The 9,497-nt window shown below is 32.9% G+C and overlaps 2 protein-coding genes across 2 annotated transcripts; both read right to left on the bottom strand.

Annotated features, from left to right (window-relative positions):
• Positions 1–167: 167 nt before the first annotated feature.
• LOC125875547 (uncharacterized) lies at positions 168–847 on the bottom strand. Its single transcript, XM_049556531.1, has one exon. It carries the CDS (start codon positions 720–722, stop codon positions 303–305), a length of 420 nt encoding a protein of 139 aa, XP_049412488.1. The 5' UTR covers positions 723–847; the 3' UTR covers positions 168–302.
• Positions 848–4,586: 3,739 nt separating this feature from the next.
• Positions 4,587–6,477, bottom strand: LOC125853728 (AAA-ATPase At4g30250-like). The gene has a single exon (XM_049533465.1). The coding sequence runs from the start codon at positions 6,392–6,394 to the stop codon at positions 4,844–4,846; it is 1,551 nt and encodes a 516-aa protein (XP_049389422.1). The 5' UTR covers positions 6,395–6,477; the 3' UTR covers positions 4,587–4,843.
• Between the last annotated feature and the right edge of the window lie 3,020 nt (positions 6,478–9,497).

The following is a 9,497-nucleotide window of genomic DNA, read 5'->3' as shown; positions in this document are numbered from 1 at the left end:
AAGGGATATCAAATGTCGCTTTGGCCGAGTGGTTAAGGCGTGTGCCTGCTAAGTACATGGGGTTTCCCCGCGAGAGTTCGAATCTCTCAGGCGACGTATTCTTTTTTCAATTTTCACTTTCGTTTCAAACTCTGAATACGAAGACGGCATATATATAAAAACCAGTAAAATTGCATATATATAAAAACTAGTAAATTAGGAAGTTAAAATACATAACTGACCACACCACATGGAGATGTGAAAGTTGATATTAAACAACAAACAGAGGAACTTATTCGAAAGCGGTTGGTTATATATGTATACTAGGCAGGAAGCTTAGAAGCTTCGAGATCAGCAGCTTGCTTGATCAAACTCTGTTCACTATCATCAAGCGCCATTTGAATCGGCGATGAACCAAGTCCATCCGCGATCGCCAGCATAATTTTCCTCATCTCATTTCCAAATTCCTCTCGATCGACAGTGCCGTTGTGATCGCAATCAAACTTCTCGAATATGGAATCATAGAGGTCGGTGAGTTCCTCCGGCGTGGCGGCGACGTCGACGCCGAAGTGAGACTCAATGAGATGGAGAGATTCGAAGGCTTTGCGGAGCTCGGATCGAGACAAAACGCCGTCGTTATTCAGGTCCAAATCGGTAAATCCCTTATCAATTGACTTTGTGAAAGCAGCTTCGTCGTTAACGAAATCTCGAATTGTTGATCCGTCTATGATCACCACACCCATTTTTATTTTAATTTTTTCAAGTGTTTGAGCAATTGTTCTAGTGATTATGGGGAAATTGGAATAGGATTTATGGTTGGGGAATTATGCCAATTTGTTAAATTAATTAGAATGTGAAAACTACGCCACCATATTTTAAGATATAAAGATATACTTTCCGAAAGTATAAACAGTCGGTGGATACCTTGTCATTAGAGCATGAATATATCATATTATGACACGTGGTTTTCTCCTTTGATTTTCTATTACCAGTACTTCTTTTTTCTATTTCCAAACATATTTGATATTCGTATGGAAGCTCTACTATAATTCATGTTGTGTAGAGTCTTATTCAAAAGGAAGTCTTTCTATCAAAGATTTCTCTATATTCAAAATAAAAGTCGAGATCTTTGATTAAGAAAAAATAGCCCTACTCAATACTCACTGCACCATATTCTTTAATAGTAGGAGTACGTTTTTTCGTTTTTTAATACTTTCTTCATTTACTTTTATTTGTCATGGTTTCATTTTTTAGAGACTGTAAAAACTTTGACTAACATTTTATGATGTATTTTTCATCATATTGATATACAAAAAATTGCAATTTATAGAATTTTTTGTATAATTTTTGAAATTTTAAATTGTTTTATTTAAAATAATAAATTAATGCAATCTAATTTAACTTTAAAAATTAGTTAACTTAACTTTCAAAAAGCGAAACATGACAATTAAAAGTAGACAAAGGTAGTATGAGAATATTTGTTCCAAGTAGGAGATGTGCAATGGTGTAAGTAACGAGGATTGAGGACAACCACTACTTTTATCATCAATACTATCCCTTAATTTGTCCCAAAAAAGAATTATATACTCCCTCCGTCTTTTTTCGTTTGTTATTATTTGATTTGATATATTTATTAAAAATTAATTATTGATATAGGTATTTTATCAAATTGTCCCTATTAAATATAGAGATTTTTGAAATATTTTTAAGGGAAAATTGTATATAATAGCAAACTATTAATTTAAATTAAATGTTATAACCATAGTTTGATTTAATTGTAACCCGTAGCAAACTGTTTCCATTCGCCTCTCTCCCTGAAATTCTCGCTCGCCACTCTCCCTCTCTCGCTCACCAGTCTCTCCCTCGCCTCTCTCACTTTATACAAACACAAATGTATAAAATGCGTTTGTGTTTGTATAAAATGAGAGAAAAGTGTATATACAAATACAAATACATATATTTTCGTCCTATATACTTATAATTATACAAATACAGATCTTCGCTGCTCAGTTCTCTTTTGTCTTTCTCACTTTATACAAACACGGATTATACAAATTACAATGTATAATTTGTGTTGTATAAAGCGAGAGAGAAATTTGATATACAAATGTTTTATTTCGATTCAATTGTATACAAATTCAGATTTTATGCAGATATACAAACACATAAAATTGAATTGAGAGGCTGTCAGTGATTTAATACAAATCTCAAGCCCCTAGCGATTTATACAATCTGATGCTCCATAGCAAACATAAAGTTTGTTATGGAGCGCAATTATGCAAACTATAACTATAGCATAAAAATTTGATTTTTATGTTTGTTAAATGCAGAAGTTGTTCTATTTCTAAATGGTAGGGGAAAATGGAGAATAAGGTAAATAGGTAATTTATCCTAAATAGTTACTAATGTTATAAATATTTTTTTATTGAGGTTCCACTTATTTGAAAAAAAAATCATAAAGAGATATTTTTTTATTTAAGAATTCATTTTTTTTAAGAATAATTTTGAAAATTGCAAAGCTTTTCATATTTTTTAAATTTAGTGCCAAAACCTATATTACATAAATTAGAAGGGACAGAATAGTTCTTTATTTTCTTTTGATTTTTCATTTCGTGATCGGAGCACACATTAGAGACCCAGTTAAATTTGGATCGCGCACTGTAGGATCCATTTGAGGGTGACACTCCCAACATGATTTTCTCCACACTCAGGATTCGAATTTGAATCTGAACCCTCTGATTAAGGATAAAGTAGTTTCAACATTGCACCTCAATTATGTTGATTGGGAGAGAATAGTTCTCTACTATGTCTTCTTGAATTTGCATATTTTAATGTACGTACACTTTTAGTTGAGCAGTCGTCTTAACGTATATATATATTTTTGTAATATTTGAAAGAAAAAAAAAATTAAATTAAAAGACATATTTAAAAATTAAAATTGTATTTGGTTATACATTTTAATTTATTTATTTTTAAAATGAAATATGTGAGTGAAAAACTGATCAAAATTATTTTTTCAAACTTAAAGTTCGTCTTTAATTTCATTTTTCGGAATCAGTCGGATGTATAATTTATAATTAATATTCAAACACAAGTTGATAGTCTAAATACTATTATTCAACATCAAGTTAGAATATATTTTGATACTTCATTGCATCCAAATTTTATTTAAATGCTCTTAGACTTTCCAACTGACTTTTCTTGTGGCATATACATATTCTGCTTACTGCTCAGTCTAATTCATTCTTATAGTATATCTCTTGTATTAAGGGAAGAAAATATGAAACAATAGGTGTTAAGCACAACAATTTGGGCTGTAGCTTGGGCTTCCTCAAGAAAATCTCTGCTTAACATGGATTGTAATCCAGTACTCTGAGTTGCCATTAAATATGAGCCCACATCAACCAATGTACAAGTATAAACCATGACATGTTTCCTTAGTTTAAACCATGACATTAAAAGATATTTTGTTACATTTTATTTATGTATAAATTATAGGAACCACATATTATAAGTACTAAATAACATCTTATTCTTTCTAGTTTTCTATTTACCAAAAATCCCTTAAAAATGATGTTTGCGGGNNAAGTACTAAATAACATTCTATTCCTTCTAGTTTTCTATTTACCAAAAATCTCTTAAAAATGATGTTTGCGGGATATATAGTGTTGTGCACCGGATACATTAGGTTTGATACATTCCACATAGCGGGATACATAGCGTTGTGCACGGGATACATGCGAGATACATAGCGTTGTGCACGGGATACATAGCGTTTGATACATTCCACATAGCGGGATACATAGCGTTATACACAGGATACACAGGTATTGGCTGTAAAAAAGGTGGGAAATCTTTATGTATCTTACATATTTTATTAATTGGGGGAAATAAGGGATTTTTGAAAATTTTGAAATAAGTAGGGATAAATGGATATTACGGTAAGTAAAGGAGTGTAGTTAAGTAATTTGTCCTTTTATTAATTGGGGGAAATAAGGGATTTTTGAAATTTTTGAAACAAGTAGGGATAAATGGATATTAAGTGTAGTTAAGTAATTTGTCCTTTATATATTTTTAGTTTAAGACCACAAATTTTAAAAAATTATTTTACTTTCTTAGACTTGTGGCTCATTTGGTTGGGGAAACAAGTTATCCCGGGATTAATTATTCGAGATTGTTATCCCACCCTGGGATAAAAATAATACTACAATCTCAAATTAACTAATTTCATGATAAGTTATCCTTTGATTATTTTTCTGAATAAACTTGGAATAAACTCATCATAAAATTAATTTTGAAATTAGTTATCTTTTATTCTTCACAACAAATAAGTCCTCTCAAGTTAAAACAAGACAAATAAATTGAAATATTTTGATAAGTATTAGTTAATGATACATTCCACTACTATGGTCTATGTCCCAGGGCCTGACAGCCAGTTGGCAAAGCTCTTCTGCCTTTTCTTCTAAATGCCTCTTCTCAATTCTTATAATGACCGTATTGTACTTCTCTCCCAAAATAACCATTATGTTTCTTGACCTTTAGGTTCATCTAAGGTCAAGTTCACTTCATCTATTATTCAACATATCTACTTCTGTTAAGATTTATAATTTGGACAGTAGCATCATGCATTTTCTAGTGACACTTACTTCTTTATTACTAATTTGACTTATTGAAATATAATATCTAAATGTTCCCTAAAGTGAACACCACATATCTTAATAAAATGGGGTACCCAAATCCAGCCAAAAACTTCCATTTCAAACTGAGTCGTACGTAAACTAGATAAACTTTAACATATTACATTGACCCCACCTTCATTAACAGATTAACCTAACTGAGTTAGATAATCATCCATTAATTACATTTATACACCTCTTCTTCCTGAGTCAGACTTGGTCAATGATCTAAGTCTTACTAAGAATTTGACATTTTTATCCCTAGTTGACCCTTCTTTCTTCTTCTTTTTCTCCGGTGAACCTTCCGGACAATGATCCGGCGACTCCATCAATCTCCTACCTATACTCTCCGGCGTCCTTGCCATGTCATCGTACTCGTGTCCTCCCTCCGTAGCATCCACGTCAGCACCTAATATTTTTGCTTGCATGGCGGTCAACACGGACTTCACCGCCACGTCAGCATCCCTCCTGTTCCTCAACAAGATCTCTCCTATATGAGCTGGCGTGAGGGTCCCACCGGACCTTATGCAGCTCTCCACGACGTCGAATAGCACGTGCGAGTCCAACCCTAGGTAATTCTTCACCAAGACTTTGAAGGCATGCATCCCACACGTGCCAAGGCTAACATGCATGTCCATTCTCCCACATCTAACCAACGCCGGGTCTACATTGTCTTTGTGATTTGTAGTGAAAACAATCACCTTCTCTTCTCCACAACACGACCATAGCCCGTCGGTGAAGTTCAACAAGCCAGATAACGTCACACGTCCGTTATCTTCTGCATTATCGCTCATCATGACATGGCGATGATTCTTCTTCTGCATTGTTTGGGCGTTCCTCCTTTTTGCCATCCTATCGCCCGTTAAGTTAATAGAACAATCGATGTCCTCAATAACGATGATGGATCGATTTGTTGTTTGTATGAGTAAAGCTCTGAGCTCAGAGTTGTCAGAGACTTTGCTGAGCTCGAGATCATACACGTCGTAGCAAAGGAAGTTTGCTATAGCAGCAATGAGGCTAGATTTTCCTGACCCTGGAGGTCCATATAGCAAGTATCCACGCTTCCATGCACGTCCGATTTTATGGTAAAACTCTTTCCCTTGAGAAAATGCAGTTAGGTCATCCATGAGTTGTGTTTTCAGCTCCGGTTCGAGGGCGAGCGTCTCGAACGTGGAAGGGTGGCGAAAGGGGACAGAAGACCAGCCAGATTCATACGAACCATGGCCGTTATTCGTAAAAAGTCTCCTCTCACGAGATACCCTCTCGAACTCCTCAGCTCGAGAAGTTACTTGCTCGAGGTAAGGAGTGAGGAGCTCAAGTCGATGACGTTTAGGGAGTTTGAGGGTGAAGCTACGCTTCTCCTCAACTGAATCCTGAACGTTATCGACTTGATGCGTCCAAGTAAGGTGGTGTCCGAGGAAAGCGTCGTGCACCATCTGATTAGGCGCAACGGTGTAGGAAATGCGGTTGGAAGATTTAGAGCGAGAGAGAGTAAGACGACGGCAAGTGGAAGAAGAATTAATAGAGTTCAAGTAAAGATTTACGTGTCGATAAAGATCGTTAACGTCAACGCCACAATAACCGTTAAATTCTGGGATTTCGAAGTAGGAATAAGGGCTGAAGAAATCTTGAATAGATTCATAGAAAGAATGAAATAAGGATACAAGCTGAGTTGGCAAAACGTTTTGAACAACGGTTAGTAGGCCTAAGAAAGACCAGATTTGTGACAATATCTCCATGTTTGATGATTGTTTGTTGGAGAAGAGAGACAGAGAAATGGAGATGAAGTTTGGGAGATATTTAAGTTTAATTTTGCTAAAAAGGAAAATAAAGTGACTGTTTGAGTGCTGAAAAGAGAGTGTAAACAAAAGTAAAAAGCAAAAGATAGGAATGGAGCCGACATGGTCTTTACTTTTACTTTTCTCTTTCCGTGCAAACGAATATAATGCAGTTAAACCAACCGTCAATAACATATTCAATATAATTAATCGCTCTGCTAAAAATCTACGAAATGTAAAGTATAACAATTTACCTCTATTTTGTAAAGATAATAAAAAATATTTTTATAAATTCTCGACTCAAGTAAATTAAAATATAAATATAATAGAACTCATTCTCGATAATCTAATATACTAAGTAGGCGTTTGGCCATGCGATACCATATCACGATAGGGTATCGTGAGATGGAATCAGCGTTTGGACATGCGATTTTACGCTGATTCCATATCATGAGAGGTGATACCATATTCTCCAAAAACCATGATATGGAATCACCATGTGATTCCATATCATGATTTGAGATATTTTAATACAATAATTTATCCATTAGTTTATATTTTGTTAAAACAACCCCACATTTATATCTACTAACCATTTGTTTCATATGCAAATAAAATTTATAATCACATCATTACTTTTTAAAATTTATTATTCTCACCGACATAAAATTTATTATTCTCACCCACATATAGTCACTTTAACTCACACCTCACGATTGTGAAACTTTTCAACATTTACTTGAAACAATTAACCGGCATGCTAAAATAGTTGCCGAGGCAATTAGTAAGATAGCATCAACATTTATACAACCAAAAAATATGACTGGTGTACATTCCAAAATTCGACATAATACTCGATTTTGGCCTTGGTTTAAGGTAAAATTTCAATCACATTAATAAATTTATTTTATGGCCTTAATAAGCGCACATTTATATTTTATGTGTAAGTTATTAGGATTTAGTTACATATTTCCGCCACATGGTAACATTAAATTACATCCTTAGAATAAATATTATTTATTTACACAAAACTGTCTCATTTACGTCACATATGCTTTTAGTAATTCTTTATAAAATATTTTTTGGTAGATAAATATTATGTTGTTGATGCTGGTTTCCGAAACACAAAAGGATTTTTAGTTCCATACAAAGGACTACACTATCATTTGCAAGTTTATCGAGGAAGTGAAAGAGCCTCAAAATGCCAAAGAACTATTTAATTATAGGCATTCATCTCTGCGCAATCAGCAATGTGTTTGAACGGACTTTTGGAGCTTGGAAAAATAGATTTAGAATACTGAAACAAGGCATGAACCATTATGATATTGATACACAAGTGAAAATTGTCATAGCTTGTGCAGTGTTACATAATTATTTGCGAAAATACCAAAGTAGTGATGAAATATTTATGGTCTATGAACATGAAGATATAGTTGCGGAGGATATTGACCAACAAATGGCTCAAAGTAACAATGTTGGTTCGTCTTCTCGGTCACATGATCGAGAAATGCAAGTTCAACGTGAGGAAATTGTTACTATGTGGGAGGATTATATTAAAGACTAGTACACTACAATTTATGTTCAATTTTTTTTATTAAATTAAAGTTAGATAAAACAATTACTTAAGTGGAGAACAAATAACTTTGTAATAATTTATTATTCGATTTTATAATTTTTTATTTATTTGATAAGATTGAATAAAAAATTGGGGATATTTTAATAGTTTTACAACCTATAGGATTTTTTTTGTTTATAAGAAAATTATACAACACAAAAATTTCATATCGCATGTCCAAACAAACCTTCAATTTCATCTCATGATTCCATATCATAATACCATATCATGATTCCATATCATGATACCATATCGCATGGCCAAACGGACCTAACTCTTTTTCCCTTTGGTTCTTGGCCAAGAAGGAATGCAGGTAATTAGCAAAAACAGAGTTGGAGTAAAAGTGATAGGATGGTGTTAATTGCCTTCTTTTTTTTTACACTTAATTAGGGGTGATAAAATTAGTCCTTAATACATTGTATTATAGTCTAATCTTTTGTTGGATATATATTATATATGAAAATTCGTTTATTTTTTTGTTAATATTGTTTAATAATTAAATAAATAAATTTAAAACTTAGTAAAAATTAATTAGATGAGTTGGAGTATAACCAATTGTTTAGATTATATATCTTGATCCAATCCATTTCAATGCAAGTGACATTTTCACCAATCATCCAATCCATTTGGACCTTCTCAAATTCAACAAATGTTCATTTGACACCCTATTTAAAGTCAATTAGTTATAAGTTCTAACTCCACTATATGAATAGTTATATGCTTATTTTGTCCTAGCTTGTCCCATTAAGTTTTGACTTAAGTTTAATTTTTCACTTTTACCCATCATGACATGATTTACTTCAAATTGGTAGTGGATTAATATCGTTTTTATTGATCAGCCCAAGACAAAAATCACCGTTTATTATTATATAAAAAATAATTATCAGGCTGGAATGTAGTAAAATAGTTACTCCCTCCGTTTAAAAAAGAATGACCTTCTTTCCTTTTTAGTCTGTTTCAAAAAGAATGATCTCTTTCTTTTTTTGGTAACATTTTAATTTCAACTTTCCACGTGACATGTTTAAGGCCACAAGATTAAAGGACAATTGTGTACATTTGACATAACTTTAATTTATGATCACAAGATTCAAAAGTCTTCTTTATTTTCTAAACTCCGTGCCAAGTCAAACTAGGTCATTTTTTATGAAACGAATGGAGTATAATTAAATCATCACATAATGAAAGTCTTAACAATTTAAGGAGAAGATGTATAGTGGCACACACGAAGACATTGGAATTTTAAGTAGGAAAAGAGGGGGCCTTAATTTGCTGTAAACAATTATTTATTTTTCAAACTTTAATATGCAGCTTTAGCTTTAAGTTTCAGTAGAATTGGGTCTTTGTATGTTAGAGAATGTTATTTGGAATTATTTACTCATCATGGCACAAATCAACATTTTCTCCTAATCATCTTTCATGTACACATTAATTAATAAAAGCTACGTAATC

Source organism: Solanum stenotomum, chromosome 1 (assembly GCF_019186545.1).
Source record: "Solanum stenotomum isolate F172 chromosome 1, ASM1918654v1, whole genome shotgun sequence".
NCBI lineage: Eukaryota > Viridiplantae > Streptophyta > Magnoliopsida > Solanales > Solanaceae > Solanum > Solanum stenotomum.
Note: the sequence above shows the minus strand (reverse complement) of the source record. Positions and strands in the feature narration are given on the sequence as shown.

What these genes read in the sequence shown, in the direction of transcription:
- LOC125875547 (XM_049556531.1), bottom strand. Translation starts at nt 722, where the DNA reads ATGGGTGTGGTGATCATAGACGGATCAACAATTCGAGATTTCGTTAAC.
- LOC125853728 (XM_049533465.1), bottom strand. Translation starts at nt 6,394, where the DNA reads ATGGAGATATTGTCACAAATCTGGTCTTTCTTAGGCCTACTAACCGTT.